Genomic DNA, 19,628 nt, shown 5'->3' on the forward strand with positions numbered 1-19,628 from the left:
CGGGTCATCGATATGCAAAGAGGAGAATGTAAGATCGAAGTTGAAGTAACCACACACCAAGTAACCGGTCGAAGTAACCATGACAACGGATAGCGTATCCTTCCAAGATGGCGACGCCTTCCCACAATGCAAACGCGTGACGTCACATTCTCATTCTCAATATTAAAGTCCCCATAAATTCAAAATTGACCATACTTACTTTGTTTGCCTAAATTGATCGTTTTGTGGTGAACAATTCATCCATGCAAGTCAATCCACACAAAAAAATTTTTTGGCTTCGTAATCTTTAATCAAAATCTGAAATTTCCCCTCCCCTCTTCATTGGAGGACCTTCCCTGATGATGTAGGTTTGATGGTTTGGGTGTCTGCTTAACATCCGTAACCACGCCCCTCCAACTGACAGTAGACAGGCTGAATGAAAACAAGTACTGTTCTAGATCCAATTAGGTGCTAGTTGGAAAAAAGCCACGCCCACTATTTTGCCTCATTTAGTATTCCATTTCTCTCGGAAATACGTCACAACACTGGAAAAAAGTCGTTTGCAACTTCCGGTTCACGGGGACTTTAAGAGGTAGGGAGAAATTGCAGAATTACGCTTTTACACTTTAAACGTAAGTGTTGGGTTTCAGCTTACTCAAATATCTAATGACATACAATTTTTTTTAAAGCAGTTCAAGTGTTTACTTATATCTAACTAAGTTGCAATTATATATAGTTTATACTCTTTATTTATATACAGAAATGGACTATGGTGAACATTAGACAGTTTGTGAACCCTGTTTTGTCTTCAGAGAGTTTAATATAACTTTCAAAAAAGTCCAGTACAAACGTTACTGCCACTCACCCACGGCAGCTGTCACAGTTGCTAGGCAACAAGAACAGTCCTCCGTAGGCTATAGGCCATCCCATTTAACAATGCTCCGTCTGACCTTCACGGCCTTCGAAGGTTGTAGCCTCTGAAGTCCTGCACACTTACTTTCTGTTTCGTGCTCGTGCTCTCAAGTGACCACCAAGACTGCAATTGTGGGTATTGGCACAAGCCCTTAGACTCATCAGTGATATTCTTATGCATTAGCTACAGTCTAGCACTAGATGTCAGCAATGTGAAGTAGAATTGATGTAAGGTTTGCTCTGAGACAGGTCAGCTGGCATAAGAATGTTTATTGTGAAGGGTGAAGGATGAATGGGTGAAGGATCTAGTGTCAGAGTTTCACTTCCCTCATCAAGGGAAATGACAAAGTGACTGATGCATGAAACCATTTCATTCCTTGGCCAATGCGCAACAAATGAAGTACCCATGAACGTGCACATTAGAAAGCTAATTGGTTTTAGTGTCATGCTAAATTGTGCTTTATTACAGGCAACATCTGTTAGCCTGGATCTGTGTGAAGCCCTTCTCACTTTCAAATGAGACTTTTCTTCTTTCCAAAGACAATTTCCTGTGAGTTTGGCAAATTCAAACACATGATTTTTGTGACTGTAAAACAACTATTTGATCAAAGTCAAATATTGTTGCATCATGTGAAATCCAATCTGTGTCCGTTCAAAAATTCACTCAACTGTGTTTCATAGTGTCATTCCAAGCTGAGTATACATAACTCGCCACGGACTGATATAAAAGGATAGCCATTGTTTCCGCTCATTCAGAGAAAGATGGGCATTTTTAATAGATTCTGGGCATTGGACATAAATCTGAAAATGTACATGACCTCTAGTAATATGTGGTTTTGTCTTCAGAGTTCTTGTCTGCAGCCTGCTGCGGTTGATTGACTCCATTTGCAAATTATTACAGCACTGGAAATTACAGGAATTTGTCCAGTCTTGGTACTATTTGGCATAAGTGACAGAGCATGAGTGCAGAGCTGTAGTGTGGAGCTGTTGTGCTAAATCTATTTGAGATGCAGTTTTATTTTGCAACAGCACATCCATCTGATTGGGGGTGGGAAGGGATTCACTGATGTTGAAAGAAGTATGTGTGTATAGCTTTTTCACAAACAGTAAAAACGAGCATGAAATGCACTTTGATTTCTCTAGCTGTTTGTGTTGTTTTGTTTGTTTACTTGATACAGAAATGAATAATTGTTAAAGAACAGATGCAGCATTAACACATTCCTATTAATCAGAATCACACAGGTTTTTTTTTTTTTTATCAGCTCTGACTGTTCCTCTTTTTGGGTGGCTAGAGGTGGTGCGTCGGTTTTTCTCAGCTTGGTGCTGGAGAAAATTATAATTATGCTGCTCCAGATGGCTTGCATATTGTGTTGCTGTTGGCGGGCCTTGAAAGAGCTTTCGTCTTTATCGCGCAATAAAATCATCTCAGTGAGCAGACACGTCAAACTTAAAGACACCAGCTATAATAACATCTCTGGAGGTTTGCGCGTTTCCTGAGGCCAGCCAGCCCTCCTCTTTCAAAGCGTTGGGGCCGTGAAAACGAGAGTGACACTGATGATGCTCGCGAGAAACTGAGAAACTGTGACTCGTTCTTACTGTTAATCCTGGCGGACAATGCCAAGAAAAGCCCAAGGGGAAAGCTGAATAAGGTCCTTGTCCTTATCAGCTCAGCAGGCTTTCCGAGGACTGAGTGATTGTGGCGCCTCCACCGATCACTTGTGCTCATCGACCTGCCCTATTATCATGTGTGCTCACTGATATAACAGTGACATCAATCTGCCGTGAACCAGACCGTACCTGTGCCAAGTTAAACAATCAAAGCCGTACATAAGGTGCCCTGTAAATTCACACACCCACGCAAAAACGCATGCCCGCAGATTTTTCTCTAGGGACGCAGGAGTTCATTTGGCAGGGAAACCTGTCATGATCTGTGCATGTCATTTTTCTCACCAACGTGCTGTGCTGGGAGTTTTACAGAGCTCACACTTTGCTAGAGGGGCAAACATTTCGACTCATTTCAGACTTCATCCGAGCTCAGAGCGGCTACTAGATTTGCGTGAAAAAGCAGCGTTGGATTTAGACGTCCATACAGCATCTGGTCACAAGGTAAGTCTGCATTAGTAATTTGCATCTAACACAAACAGTATGTCAGTTTTGAGGCAATGTGTGGGGTTCTCTTTGCAGTAATACCCCTAATGCTCTTTTTAGTAGGATTATATTGTCCTTCGTGACATAATTAAATCACTGGCTCTGCGTGTTTTCAGGGATATGAAGCTGGTTGCAGGGTTAGCCGTGCTATGGCTGTGGGTTGCAGAGGCCGTGGAAAACTGCCCCAGTGATTGTAAATGCAGCCAGAAATCCAGTACGGAAAAGACTGAAGTCAACTGTCAAAAGAGGGGACTTCAGAGCATCCCACCCAAACTCCCTCTGGACTCATGGATCCTAAAAATGGGTGAGCAGGAACGTTCTCAGTAATAGTGCATGGATCTTCATGTAACCTTAATTCACTGCTTACCTGTTCATAAATGTACCATATTTTTATCCAGAATACCACGTGTATCTATACTAACATTCAAAGTTTGGGGTTCAGTAAGTTTATTCAGCAAGGTTGCATTCAATTCTGGTCCCTAGATACAGCACAGGTTTCTTATTCAAAATATATGTAATATTCTTTGCAGAATCATGGGTAATGTAGTTTTTCACCAGGAACAGGTTAAACATGCTGAAATAATGCAGGCTGATTGCTTCAACAAAAGCATACCATCATTTAACAACCTTGCAGTTCAGTTTTTAATGGTCAATTATTGTTAAAAATCAATTCCCCTTTGGAGAAAATGATTGGGAATTTTACTTCCGGGACCTGACTGTTGCACTCAAGTTCTTAACCCTATGAACATAGTGATTTTTGCTTCAGCACCACCAATTAAACCCTCCTCTTTTGCTTCCTTTTGTTTATTTATTTTCAAGGTGAAAATTTTCTGCAGGACCTCCCAGAAAACATCCTGACCTCCGTCCCAAAAATCGAGAGCGTAAACTTGGAGCGAAACTCAATCAAATCAATAAACCCTCAAGCATTTGCGGGTGCCCAGCGATTGATGCTTTTGAATCTGCAAGGAAACCGAATGTCTAAACTTCCAGTAAAGGGCTTCAAAGACCTCCTAAACCTACGCTTTCTCATGCTGGGCCAGAATCAGATAGCTAGCCTGAAACCTAACATGTTTATTGGCATGAGGAACCTCTCAGAGCTGGATCTGCCCCTGAACGCCCTCACTGCCCTCCCTCCAAATGCATTCAAGCCTCTGATTGCCCTCAAAGTTCTGGACCTTGCCTTGAACCGCATCCAAAGGATCTCGCCCAAAGCCTTTGTTGGACTTGAAGAGCTGCTTTTTCTCAACTTGGACAACAACAAGCTGAAGAATATTCAAGCTGGGACCTTTGGTCCCCTGATTGGTCTTGAGATGCTGGTACTGGACAACAATTTGCTCTCCACACTTACCACGTCCACACTAGAAGGTCTTTCCAACCTGCAGGAGCTCTATATCAGAAAGAATGAAATTGAGAGCCTGCCAGCTGACTTATTCCGCCACACACCTAAACTTACTCATGTGGGCTTAAGTGGGAATCGACTTCATGCCATTGATGGCAACATGCTAGCCAACATGCAAGGTAAGAATTAGGATTTTTAAAATGGACTGGGTTGCCTGAATGACCAGCTGACTATCAGTTCTAAGGAAACACTATATTATTAGGCTGGTTTCAGGTTCCCCGACACAAAACTTGTTTCTTAGGGGCCGTTGCCATAAGACATGCTTCTGCGTTTATCTAGATGGAGTACAATGTAATAGAACAGAATATAGGTGTCTCAAGATGATTTTTACAGTCAACATAATTGCTAGTAGAAAAAAAGTATGTAACATGGTATGATGACTCAAAAAATTCTCTATTGTTTGGTCAAACATGAAAACATTTACTTTTTTATTCTTATCTGTTAAGTGTAACACGTTATTCAAATCTCTGATTGATTCAGGGTTGAAGGAGGTGTATCTGCACGATAACCCATGGAAATGTGACTGCAGTATCAACTCGCTGGTACATTACGTAGCCCAGACGAGGGCTAATCATTCGCCTCTGCAAAGACTTCGGTGCATTAGCCCAGAAGAGTTTCGTGATAGACCCATTCACCAGCTGAAAGCTGAGGAACTTCCCTGCAGGGCCTAGAAAATCCCCAAGTCTGGATATCATATCACGTGCGACCTCCAAAAGTTGGAAGCGTAGCACAATAACAGAGTGATATTTTCTGTAATTGAATAGTGATGCTTCACATAACTCCAACCACAATGACTTTGACAGGTTAATGATAGTGCTGCTGTTCTGCAGATTTCTTAACTTTCACCCACACCAGACCACCTGGAGAGGCTCTCAGCAGTACATCCTACAAAACTAAAGGAAGAACTGTGCATCTGGTATTCCCAATACAGAAGAAATGTCAATTTTTTTGTAATAGAATAATAATATATTTTCACTTTCAACTTAATATTACAAATGATTCTCTTAAATGCATTATTGATCCAAAGTGTTTTTTATTGTCCTTCAGCATCAACATAGAAGATGCTCTCAAAATATAATCCCTCTAAATAATATTAGTAGGTGAGTATAACTGCTGTATTTTTTATTTAATGTCATTCAACCCATGTTTACAATTAGTTATCTATATGATGTATACAGTATATACACAATAAACACATCTTGAATCTGCGAATGCATATGTGCAAATGATTTTTTTTTGTTAGAAGCAGTGAAGCTTAAAGGAAATAAATAGAGGTTAGAAAATCCCCTCTTGCTCAGAGACCGACTGCAAACTTCCACCACCACCTGAGACTGAATTCCTCATCGGATTGTTACAGCTGAATAAGCTTCCTTTGAAATCATCATTCTGTCTCTAAATTCCACCCAGGGCGCTGAAGCTGCAGTCCCACATTTCAGATGCTGGGAAGGTGTTACAAAGCAAGCTGCTTTAAAACTTCTGCTTCAGTACTGCTACAGTTTACTGATATTAAATCGAACTGGTGGAACAGCATTTCTAAAATGTATTCATAAAAATTAAATAAAAAGACATTAAATCGGATAATTAGACATTACAGGAGATTAGTCACACATTTAAACACACACAAACATGTATCTATGTTATAAAATATACACATACACAAGCTACAGTGTTTTTGTTGTATATTTTGATGACTGATATGTCCTAAAATACTACAAAAACACTAAAGCATGCATGCAATGTTTTCACACTCTGATGACTGTATATCTACAGTCTAACTTTCAAAACAAAATTACTGGTGCATTATGCTTTTGTGCATAACAAGATGCTCCTTTAACACCTAATTTCCCCCAGCGTTGCCATGGTAACCGTTGCTTATAGTAGGGAGCTCCTGCGGATGCTTTACCCCTCACTGCATCAGCCCCTCAACCAGCTGTTACAGACTCAGAGTCCTCTAACCAGCTCGCTTTCACTAGTAGATTTACAATGACAAATTGGCATGATTCTGGCATCAAATAAACAGCTTTACAGCAGCTTACATTAATCACAGCTTGAGAAAACCCACTTGAATCACTGAATATATCTACATTAGCGGGAATGCCACTGAGATGGAGATAAACTGTGCTTACTGTTGTAGTGCAGAGTATTGTAGTAGTGATGTCATTGGTAAATTTACTTCACATTGAGGCCATATTCGACTGAGATTACACAATCGATTTAATAGTGATGACCCTTATTCATCACATAGCATGGATGTTACGTCCTTTTTTAACCCCTACAAGACCCATTTAACCCATTCTTCCTTTCTTTTAGGACTGTATGACCTAGCTTAATAGGCAATCTAACATTTCATTCCCCCAAAACACGGATTTGTTCAAGCTTTACTAAACCCTGATGAATGGGCGGCAGTGTTCTTTGGTGTTTAACCTTTTTAATATTTGAATATGATTAAGAAACCAATTTCAGCCTTTAATTAGAAGCATGCCATTTTAAAGGTACAGCCTTTTAAGAATGAAACGCTACACTTGCTTGCTGCCTTTTCTAAATAAATTTAGACGAAAATGCCCAGGAGGTTGCCAAAATGATCTGTAATCTTGAGGCTTATTTTCGAAGTGAAACATCCCCACAGCATGATGCTGCTATCACCATGTTTCACCGTAGGTACGGTATTAGGCCAGGTGTTGAGCCATTTTAGTCACAGTGCTTGGCATTCAGGCTGAAGAGTTTAACGTTTATTTCATCAGACCAGAGGATCTTTTTCGTCAGGATCTTAACTGCTGTTTGCCAAACTTTTCTTTTTAACTTAAGACTGATTACCATCTAACAGTTTAACATAATGACTTAATGATTAATGAAACCATATGCAGAGATGGTTTTTCCCATTCCAGTAGGCACAGCAGGAGCTCTAGTAGCCTGTAGAGTGTCTAATTGAGTTGTCGGTCACCTTGTCTACGTCTACAGCCACTGGAAAGGTGCAGAATTGTCTTATTTTGTCACTTCCAAAATGATTTCATTTTCTTTCCATCTGTGTTCCATCAAGGGTAGAAATTTGTAGTTAAATTGAATTGACATAGAAAAGTGCATTTCAAAAATCTAGAAATATATATCTCTTCCAGACAAAAACAGAGCAGCTAAAGTAAAGTGTCAGCATTTTCACTCTTTTCATTGCGCACTTGTGAAATTTGTACATTATTTCTAATCTAGCATGGAAGGAATTTTGTTAAACGTTGTTTTACCTTGATTGTTTGATTTTTTTAAGGGATATTTCATCCAAAAATGAAAATTTTTTGCAAACCTGTATGACTTTCTTTCTTTCTATAAGACGATATTTTGAGAAATGTTCGTCTTTTTTTTTGTTTGGAATTCATTGGGCACCAAAACTGGTTATCAACATTCTTCAAAATATCTTCTTTTTTGTTTCATAGAAGAAAGTAAGTCATAGATGTTTGGAATGAAACAAGGGTGAGTAAATTATGACAGTTTTCTTTTTTGGGTGAACTATCCCTTTAAAGGGGTCATATAATGCCATTTTTGTACAAGTTAATATGAATGTTTAGGGTCTAAATGAAAACTTTGTAATATACTTTTATTAAAAAATTCTCATTAGTATTTTAAGAAAACACTAATCTTACCTGGTCAAAAACAGCTCTGTTTTCAGCACGCCGTTTCAGTGCATATGCGTTTAAATGATAATGAGCTTCGCTCACTCCGCCCCTCTGTTCTGCGGGCGTTTTGACACAACACATGTGGCGTGTTGCCTTGACAACAGTTAGGGGTATATTTTGGAGAAAGAATGGCAGCGGGAGTCTCTGAGGACACATCTGTGCAACCGTATCAGTTTGAACCGGAGTCGGACCCGGAACAAGAGAACGGCCCGAAGAAGTTCGACAATTAAGGCTCGAACAGGACGTTTCTGAATGGTTGGTTAACGCAATGTCACTTTGATCTATCTTTGTATGTACTGGCAGGGTAGAGTAGTGAGATACGAACGCTATGTGTTTACTGATGTATACGTTAGTTCATTGACTGATTGACGTTACAACTAATGGTCATGAAAAGCTTTTTTCGCGATTTGCAAAGATTAATATAAAGGTTAATAAAAATTTACACTCACTTCTTCTGGAAGTGCAGAGGGAACATGAATAGTTGGTACCGATTCTTTTTTCAGGAGCAGCTTCTTAGCAAAACCAGCTTTATACTGACCCTCGTTTATAAAGCAGTCTGGTGAGAAATGATTCGCACAAACATGAAAGCATTGACGTTGATCGTCATCGTGGGGAATATTCCCTTCGAAAACAAAACTCAGCCACTTTGTCTTCAGCGGTTCGGATTTAGGAACATCAAAATGGCTGCTGTGTTCGTTATTACACCCAAGAACAGAACACCACAATCGCTTAGACGCCATTCTGCTCCAGTGTATCAACAATGGCGGACTATGATGACAGCTCGCTCAGGGCGGGTCTGTGTTGAAACGCTGCTGTCCATCAACAATCGTGGGAGGGGGTCCGATCTATTGACGTCACATGGTTGAGCGGCTCGATTTGAGACAGGGGAAAACATATAAGGAGATTAAAACAAAAACACTGGATGGATTTTTATCATTATTTGATGGTTGTGTACAGGCACTGCCAACACACATTTCAGTACAATCAACTTGAAAAAGTGCCTGTACCATTATATGACCCCTTAAGACAGTATAGTATCTAATGAATCACTAATCAAATAAGATACTGTTAATGATAAAGCACTGTGTTTGTGTGAATACGACTCCCAAAAGTCAAGTTTTTTTACTATAAAGTTTAAAATAAGCTCTTGGGAAACATCTCTGTCTTCGTCGTGAACACTGATCCTTGAGGGAAAAAAAACATTAAGGGATGTTTTGTAGGTGCAGAGAAGTCTTTCATGGTTGGTGATGATTACAGCACAGTAAAATTCAACAGCAGCATACCTCTGGATTCACTGTTTGCAGAAAAAGATACTAATGATGTGCCTTGTGTAAAAAAAACTCCCACTGACTAGCGACAACAAAGAAACCACATTAAAGGAAGGGGGCTTACATTGTCTCGCAGCTCTTATATGCAGGTTGTGGAGTATAGAATTTTTTTGTTTATCTGCATGCAGTATTGTAAGTTGCTCTGTAGATTTTGTAAGTTTAAATGAGAAGGGAAGTTTAAGCATTTTCACCCAGTGGAATAAATTGCTCAAAAACAGTTCATATTTTACCGAAATCAATATACGTTTCACAATAATGTCTCTTTAAACAAATGCAGTGCTGCTCATGTTATCATACAGACAAATGTTTCCAAATATTCCTCCGCTTGAGATTCTGACAGCTGATGTCTGTCTTTGAAGGAGCAGTTCAGGGTTAAGCGTGACTATATTCAATGGAGGCACTTGACTTGCCTCATGAGTCATTGACTTAAGCCTTACACTGCAGTTACGTAAAATACTGGCTCACTAACAGGCTCTGACGGCTTTAGCAGAACTTCAGCTGAGATTTTCTTATCTGTTCTCAACTTCGTAGCTTGGCAAATGTTTTATGATAGAGGTGTTATGTTAATTTTATCCAAGTCTTGCTGAAACTGGAACTGGTTGTCGGGTGGTCTGAACATTTCTTTGGCTCTTGGTTTAGCCTGAATTAGTATTAGATCAACTGGCTGTCCAAAAAGCTCTGTGTACCAAAATGACTTTAGATTATATGTTTATTAATATGTTGCTTATTGATCTTTGTACAGTTAAAGGGACATTTCAGGCAAAAATGAAAATGTCATAATTTACTCACAGTATTGTTCTTTTTTTCTTCAAGATAATGAAAGTGATTGAGGACAGGGATTGTCAACTTCAAAATGACAAAAGCACCATAAAAGAAAGTGTTCATGAGAGAAGCAATGTCCAATTTGTAATAGATTGATCCAGTTCAAAAAACATTCTAAACGATTCGTCCATGAATCGGTCTGATCCTGTTCTCAAATTCAACTTAGATATAATACTTATGTAATAGTTTGATGATGATTTTGCAACCGTTTTGATGCTCCTTAAATTATCATAGAAATGAGAACAGGTTGTCCCTTTGCAAAATGAAAACAGTTTTGTTAGACTTGATCCATTGGCCTTGAATATGAAATAGTTGATTCAGAACTCAAATACAAACCATATGCCAAAAACAGATTAACAATAGTTAAATTAGTCTTTGGTGCTTTTCTTTGTGCTTAATAAATGAGGATGGATTTATTCTATCAGAGAAGTCTTAGCAATAGAGAAATTACCAAAGATTATCGTGTTTCTTGGAGACGCAACATTAACACATAATGAATTTCAGATGCTGTCTATGGCAAGCCGTTTTAACTTTTATTCATTTCCAGGATATGTATTGTTGATATCAAGAATGCAATTGTTGATATCAACAATTATATTTTTTGATATCAACAATTGAATTCTTGATATCAACAATTGCATTCTTGATATCAACAATTGCATTCTTGATATCAACAATTGAATTCTTGATATCAACAATTGCATTCTTGATATCAACAATTGAATTCTTGATATAAAAAATGTAATTCTTGATATCAACAATTGCATTCTTGATATCAACAATTGTATTTTCACTAGTGAAATGTCACCATAGGCTGCCATTCAAAATCAATTGTTGATATCAACAATTACATTTTTGATATCAAGAATTCAATTGTTGATATCAAGAATGCAATTGTTACTAGTAAAAATGCGAATTCCTGATATCAATAATTAAATTGTCACTAGTTGAAATGTCTATTCTTGATATCAACAATTGAATTGCTACTAGTAACAATGTTCATTTTTGATATCAATAATTACATTTTCACTAGTGACAATGCTAATTTCTGATATCATGAATGTGATTGTTACTAGTAAGAAAGACATTTTAGATATCTGAAATAATATTGATATCAATAATACATTTTCAGATATCAAGAATAAACATTTTTACTAGTAGCAATTCAATTGTTGATATCAGGAATTCGCATTTTTACTAGTAACAATCTAATTCTTGATATCAGGAATATAATTATTGATATCAACAATTGAATTCTTGATATCAAAAATGTAATTCTTGATATCAAAAATGTAATTCTTGATATCAAAAATGTAATTGTTGATATCAAAAATGTAATTCTTGATATCAAAAATGTAATTGTTGATATCACAAATGTAATTCTTGATATCAAAAATGTAATTGTTGATATCACAAATGTAATTCTTGATTTCAACAATTGATTTTGAATGGCAGCCTATGGTGACATTTCACTAGTGAAAATATAATTGTTGATATCAAGAATTACATTTGTGATATCAAGAATTACATTTTTGATATCAAGAATTACATTCTTGATATCAAGAATTACATTCTTGATATCAAGAATTAAATTGTTGATATCAAGAATTAAATTGTTGATATCAAAAATTAAATTGTTGATATCAAGATTTCAATTGTTGATATCAAGAATTCAATTCTTGATATCAAAAATGTAATTGTTGATATCAATAATTATAATTTTAACTAGTGAAAATTGAATGGTTGATATCAAGGATTCATATCCTGAAAATGAATAAAAGTTAAAACGGCTTGCCATAGCTGTCTGTGTTAAGTGGATGTGTATTTGGATGTTGTAACAAACACAGTACAGATTGTTGCACCTAAAAGAATCTTTCACCACCAATAGTCTTTAAAAGCTTTGGTCAAAATATTAGTGTTCACACAGTAGTAACTGTTGACAGCTGTTCTCTGCTCAGGTTAGTCTTGTTAGTTAACTATTCTCATGTTGGCCATAGTCTGAACTGTGTCTTCCCGGCTCAGATGAGACCCATCTGGGCTTCTCTGAGGAGTCTTCCTGCTCTGTTTCATGCGACTGCCATGTGCTAGGGCCTTATTATCCACGTTAGGAAGGAGCATGTCTTCTGTCCTTACCAACACCACATTAGTCATGGAAATCATCAGTAAGAGCTAGAAGAGTTCTGATCATTCTGTTTACAGCCAGACTAACTGCCCTGCAAAAATAACTCTTTAAATCAGTGTTTTCCAGTAAACATATTATTTAAAATAATAAATGTACTTACTTCACACGAAAAATTGCATTAAAGATAGAGATTGGATTGAATTACATTTCTTAATATTTTTTTAACTTAATTGCTTAAGCCTCACAAAATGTTGTTTGATTTATGGTTAAGAAAAACAACTTGTCAATGGGGTAGAAAAGTCTCTGGAAACGAATCATATCTTATGCATTTTACCTTCTCAACAGAATGTATTTTGTTATAAGTCAAGTCTAGCGCTTTTTACAATACAGATTGTTTCAAAGCATCTTTAAAGAGATAACAGGAAAATAATGTTGTAATAATATTGTTAAAAATATATAAAATGAAATGTTAAATGACTTGTTGTATGGTGCTGTGCATTTACAGAAAGCAGTCTTCTGTTCTATAAAAACTGGGGTGAATATATCTGGCAGAACAGACGTATGGTTACACACGTTGCGCTGCTGTTATATGCGAGGTGGCAGGTGTGTTTACATCTCAAGCGTAAGAAGATTTGTGTGCACCCCTTCGCTCCACTCTTCAAAACTATTTCCCTTCACAGGTGCTGTCAGGGCTGTCAGTCACAGCCAATGAAAGCGTGCACATAAACAAAATTTTAATTTCACACAGGGGCATAAACTGATTGGAAAATGTCTCCTTATATTAATTGTTATCCTGTCTTTCCTCCATCTACAGTACCTTCAGCTCTTCTCAGTCTCTCTCCCTCAGGCTGTGGCAGCTGGGGGTGGGGGTTCTGGGGATGAAGGTTTAAAAATGCTCTTTTTGAATTGTATATGAGGATTACAGAGACCCATTCTGAAACACTGTCCATGGACTGAGGCAACATCAATAAACTCCATAGGGCACGTAAGCCAAAGTCTCCTTGAACATATATACACAGTGTATTTAAACTGTGTGACAGCATGAAGGTGCATATAACAAACGGCTAATTAGGTGTGTGGTTTGTAGATTATATCTATATTACCTTTCAGATTAAGATGTGTTAGTAATGCAAAAGAACAGTCAGTAATACTTTAGGCCTATATATATATATTTCAATCATGACAACTCTCTCTCTGAATAGTTTTAGCATGTTATCAAATATGGCAATGTTAATGTATTTGTCTTTGCGGACTAGATCTGCTACGCTGCTGCTGTTGATTATTGCGGCTGCTTCAGAGAAATATTAGACTCGCTGCTGCTAATAGATACACAGACATGCTGCTGTGAGCAGGTAAGATATGCTGCTGCTGCTGCACACATAGATGTATATAAATCCCGTTGCAGATCTAGGCAGGTGGAGGTGGAGGGTTTCAGAGGAACTGCAGGACTAGCTTACAGCAAACAATGAATCAGACTATTTAAATGTTGAGAAAGCAATCTCATTGGCTACAGGATCAGCAGGGACGTGCACAGGAATTTTGTGGGGCAGTTGCTCTGACCTGAAAAAAGGGCACTACCCCCAAAACTCACGGGCTATATGAAGGAATATATTCAGTTGAATTTTGCCCATACAAATTGCCTTATCTGATCGTGTTTATTTCCAAACGCAATGCCTCATATTATGGTCTTATTATTATTTATAAAGATTGCAAACGTCAAAGATGACAGGTTTATGATATACAACTTTGTAAACAGTATACAAAATGTATTAACAATATGTTAAATGTCACCAAAATACACATGAGAAAAAGAGTTCCTCATATTATTGTTTATTGTTTTTTAATTATTATTATTATTTTTTTTTTTTTTTTAAATAAATAATCTGGATTGAATTGACAGATGGGGAAAAACTCGCTTCTAATAAAATAAAATAAAACGCTTAGATTTCGGAAAAAATACAATCCTTTTTTAACCTTTTGGCTTCCCGTACATTCAATTGTGCTTTTTGCTCATCTGGGCAACTACGCATGATTTGTAGTATGATTGCGTAAAGGGAACAGGAATTCCGGTAAGGAACAGAATCGACTGCTACACCCAGTGCCGATCCTGACCTCCCTGGGTCCCTAAGCAAAATTCTGCTAAGGGGCCCTCTGATGTCGTGAGCTATGTAAACCATTTGCCATTGCCACAGTCACACCTGACACTTCAGCACTCCCATCCTCCCCCCTTTAAACAAAACAGTCAAATAATAAGTACAACAATATAGAACAGAATGAGGTTCAAACACACAATATTTATTGAATAGAGTATTTTCTATAGAATGTTAAGATAATAAGTGAATATTATTAAGTAAGTGAATATTAACGTAAACATAAATAAGAAGAAAATAATAAATAATAACCCTGAGCTTTGGCTTTTGGGATTAACTTTGGTTCTTTCTACAGCCTGGGCATTTTCGGCATCAGTATGATTTTTTTTATTATTTTTTATTATGCATGTTGAAGCAATTCTTGATTTATGGTTATTATTTACTGAGGGATGTGCATCCATTTTGACCAGTATGTCCAGCTAATCAACATTTTTAATTCAATATAGCCTATAAATCAATAGTCAATCAATGTCAAATTGTCAATACATTGCTTTCTATCTTGCATAATTAGTGCAGTTGTTTAGAGTTTGTAACTACACTGAGACTTGATAATCAGTGTCTTGTTTTAAAAGTATAATGTGTACTTTGATGGGGAGTGGCATCATTCACGTGCATGTATTGTACAGTATGTCTGGTCTCCACATATTTCTGCTTGAAAAATGCGAGTTTCATTTAGGCAACGCGCATATGAACGCATGATAACACACGCGACGCGGTTATGTTTTCCGAGCTGCAGTAAACAAACACCGTTGCACTTTGTCGTTTATCAAAATCAAACGTAATAAATAATTGTATTTTACTCTCACTTTTGTCAGCCACAAAGTGATGCAAGAGATGCACTGCCTGCCCAGCTAGGTTAGCAAGACCGAAAAACATCAAACTTTGCTGACATCAAACTTAGAGAGGAGAGAACACAAGTTTACCTGATTGTTGTTCCCGCAATTCACTCTCATGGTTTTTTTCTTCTTCCTCTTTTCGTGACCAGAAGGATAGTTTCGCTTCATTTTGTCGTAGATGTTGTAGCTACACATTTGACGGCGCGCTATGACTATGACACGAGATGGAGGCGTGGCCTTAAGTAATTTGCGTGGCCCTACGCCGGTCGCGTGCAGTCTATGGTCGCGTGCAGCGTTTGCCCTTCATACTGACTTTCACTTTCGGTGCCCGAATGGAAGTGAATGAGGCTTTGCGATTTTTTTTTTTTTTTAATCTAGGCCTACGTGAAATTCTGCATCCATTGTACGATTTAATTTTTTTCTCGGAAGGGCAACTTGAGTGAGAAGGGCAACTTGAGTGAGAAGGGCATATGGGCAGTTGCCCGGGCAACCTGAGCAACCCCCCTGTGCACGTCCCTGAGGATCAGTAGAGGCCAATCAGCTTGTGCTATGGGGTAATGATGCGATTGCTTGCAGATTGCATTTAAAGGACCCATCAGCCTACACCGTCTAAAGTTTCATATAATATAGTACTAATATAGAGGGTGCACAGGGTCATATAAAGGCAAAACACTAGGGCTGTAACAATATATTGTGTCAGAATATACAAAAACAAATGTATTATTGATAGTGACAATAGTTATCGTGTATAATTCAACCAAATTTGACAAATATGATTTTGGGGAGAAAGTTGCTGACTATAACATACCACTATAGTACCTGTACTAGTTTGTGCAAACTGTACTTCCCCGGTGACACTTGTCAGCATACTTTATGACTGCTGGGCTGGTTATTCTGCTGCAATGGACGCATTGGGATTTACTCTCTCTCCAGCATAATGCCATTAATTGAGGTATTATGGTTGTTTCAACAAAATATTCTCTTGTACTTTCTCATCCTCTGGCATTACAACATTATGTTCAATAGCAATTAAGTTCGACTGTTATAACTATTTAGATTTAATTTAACTAATTGAAAAGTTTAACATAATGTACTTGATGACAATACTACGGAAGCCTTGAACAGCAACGTAAAAAAAAAATCAGTAAAAAAAAAAACTAGCATTTCGAGATTAAAGTCGAAACCGCAACGTATTTTTTTTTTAAAAAAATCAGTAAAAAAACAAACAAACTAGCATTTCGAGATTAAAGTTGAAACATTTCGAGATTAAAGTCGAAATATTTCGAGAGTACGAGAATACAGTCTTCCGTGGAAGTTGCGTGTGTGCTTGCCATTGTTTCACATTGCCGCACACACAGGCATTCATAATGGTGCATAGCGAGTGTTTCACAATGTGTGTGTGTGTGTGTGTGTGTGTGTGTGTGTGTGTGTGTGTGTGTGTGTGTGTGTGTGTGTGTGTTTTGTTTCAACAAAAGGAAATTCAACAAGTGAATCTACCAGCATTAGGCTACCATTATAGGACGTTATAAAATATACTGCGCCGGAATAGACTTTAGCCTATAGGAAAACCAACCCGGAAAACACTTTTCAGACTGGATGGAGATATCCAGCTTTATGAATGAATAAATGAATGAATGAATTAATTAATGAATGAGGCATTTATATAGCGCTTTCATACACTCAAAGCACTTTACAATCATATCAGAGAATCTCTCCTCAACCACCATTAGTGGTTATTAAATCTGAGGAAATCACGGGATCCGGTGTTGTGCCGAATTTCGATCCCCGTAATAATTTGGCAGAGGTCGAAATTCGGCACAACACCGGCCAAATGATTGGATACAGAATGATAAAATGTATCCAGAACGTATTTACGGTGAAGAGGGAGACAGAACGGTTACTGTTGTGTTCTCGACCCAGATAGTGTTGCCTAGACGAGCACGAAAACATTTAAAAAACACTGCCACATAAAGTTTGGACCATTGTGATACCTACTCCGGCGGGGTCTGTGCGCTCGTCTTTAATAGGCAACGCCATGGTAATTCTTGTTGGTAGATTAGCACCTGTGTAGAATTTTGTTGAAAGCCCAGATAACACACACACACACGCGCGCTCTGAGCCAGTGGACGCGCACTGTTATGAATGCACACACTTCTATGGAAGACTGTATTATCGTAATGTTTCGACTTTATTCTCAAAATGTTTCGACTTTAGTCTCGAAATGTTTCGACTTTAATCTCGAAATGCTAGTTTTGTTTTTTGTTTTTTTTATGTTGCGGTTTCGACTTTAATCTCGAAATGCTAGTTGTTGTTTTTTTTACTGATTTTTTTTTTTTTTGCGCTTTCGACTTTAATCTCGAAATATTTCGACTTTAATCTCGAAATATTTCGACTTTAATCTCGAAATATTTCGACTTTAATCTCGAAATATTTCGACTTTAATCTCGAAATATTTCGACTTTAATCTCGAAATGCTAGTTGTTGTTTTTTTACTGATTTTTTTTTTTTACGTTGCGGTTCAGGGCTAGTGTACAATACACTAAAAATTCTTAAGGATTATTTTAGGACCAAATTTGATCTGGAATGTAAATGATTTATTGCAAACATCTTTTTTGTTACACTATTTTATTACAGGCCTGCAGTCAAACAATATTCAGTAAAACAGCATTGCTTGTGTGATATTGCTTACACATTTCAACTGGAGTTGAAGCTCAGTGCGACTTCTAAAAGAATGACTGAGAATCTGATTTGCACATTTTCACAGTGTCAGGAGGACCTTTCAAATTCTCAGGTACACTGCCTCCTGCTGCGTGTCCAGTTTGTAGGCTTCAGATTTTATTTACAAGGAAATGCAGACTCAAGTCCCCTAGGTATGTCAGTAAGACTGAATTGTCTGCACAACTGGTTGAACTGACAGTCTTTAGGTGCGTTCCATTCGACAGGGTCCCTACGCAGTGTTCACTGCTCCCTACTCCCTGAACACGGTACATCAGTTGAAGTGGACTTCGCTGACAATAATCACTCATTTGGAATGCCCTGCAACGTCATCAAAGAAAAGCAACAACAGGCTTGCGCAGATTATGATATAACTTAATTAAATTTAGTAATTTACTTTCCTTTCTAATTTAAAATCATATGCCTGCCTATAGATACATTCATCACCCCAACCTTTCATAAATAGTCTAGTTTGTATAATAATAACAATATTTATGAATACTCAATGCATACGTAAACTCAGAGCCGTTAGAAATTTAAATTTAAAATCTCTTCCAATGGCTCTGCTCTATGGTTAGTTCCGACTGGTGACGCGGTGCACAATGACAGTTGGTTGATTTTCACTCTCTACTTCCTGTGAAGTGATGTATCGATGTTCCCTTATTCCCTATGCCGTTTGCAGTGCCCTTCGAACTGAACATGTTCGTTCCCTTCGGATTGGAATCTCACTTAAGATGGCGAAATACCCTGTGAAGTCCACTTCGCATTCCACTTATGGTCGAATGGAACGCACATTTTATCAAAAACAGACCCTCCCTGTGAGAGAAAAACCCTAAAAGATGGTATAACTGCAGGTCACAGTGCCATATTGATTTCCAGAGGTGATGTACAGGAACTCAGCGGAAGTGTTCTGGTGTTGTTGGAGTATTAATAATGCGCCTTCCTGTAGCTCAAACAGTAGAGCATTGGCGCTTGTAACGTCAATGTCATGGGTTCGATTCCCAGCAAGAACTGGGAATGTAAATATGTACCTTGAAATGCTTGAAATGTAAGTTCAAGCATTTTGCATCTGCCAAATGCATAAATGTAAATGTAATAAGTCACAGTGGATGGGGTGGATAAGACTGCATCAGAGACATAGTTTGTAATCCTTGACCAGCATGGGCACATATCATTACTCTCCAACTGGGTCACAGAGCCTCACCAAGTGCACCAAAGCCTAAATTACCAACACATTCTCATCCTTTGGCGTCATATAGGTGACGCCATATGACATTTCGTCGAAATCTTACCCACATGGCATCCTTTAGCGTCAATATAACACGCACTGTTATGGGTAGGTTTAGGTCTGGGGTAGGGTTACGGTTATGACGCCTTGGGATGAGAACGGGCTGAAATAACCCTTCAACACCTCTTTTCTTACTCACCCTCTCTACTAGAGTTCAGTCCAAGTAAATTCCCTCATCTGAATTAGTGCGATAGCTGCTTGTATCTTCTGAGACTGCTCCTCTGTAAGATAAATGATATGAATCATAAAAGGGGGCGTGCATTATTC

At 37.9% G+C, this 19,628-nt stretch overlaps 1 protein-coding gene across 1 annotated transcript; it reads left to right on the top strand.

The window, feature by feature from the left end:
* Positions 1–1,897: 1,897 nt before the first annotated feature.
* si:dkey-1j5.4 (leucine-rich repeat-containing protein 15) lies at positions 1,898–5,492 on the top strand. Its single transcript, XM_056269313.1, has 4 exons — positions 1,898–2,997; positions 3,156–3,343; positions 3,859–4,557; positions 4,919–5,492. The coding sequence occupies exons 2-4, from the start codon at positions 3,160–3,162 to the stop codon at positions 5,107–5,109; spliced, it is 1,074 nt and encodes a 357-aa protein (XP_056125288.1). The 5' UTR covers positions 1,898–2,997; positions 3,156–3,159; the 3' UTR covers positions 5,110–5,492.
* Positions 5,493–19,628: the final 14,136 nt, after the last annotated feature.

The sequence above is a fragment of the Rhinichthys klamathensis genome, unplaced genomic scaffold, assembly GCF_029890125.1.
Source record: "Rhinichthys klamathensis goyatoka isolate OS25496 unplaced genomic scaffold, OSU_Roscu_1.1 h1tg000281l_1, whole genome shotgun sequence".
In the NCBI taxonomy this organism is placed as follows: Eukaryota; Metazoa; Chordata; class Actinopteri; order Cypriniformes; family Leuciscidae; genus Rhinichthys; species Rhinichthys klamathensis.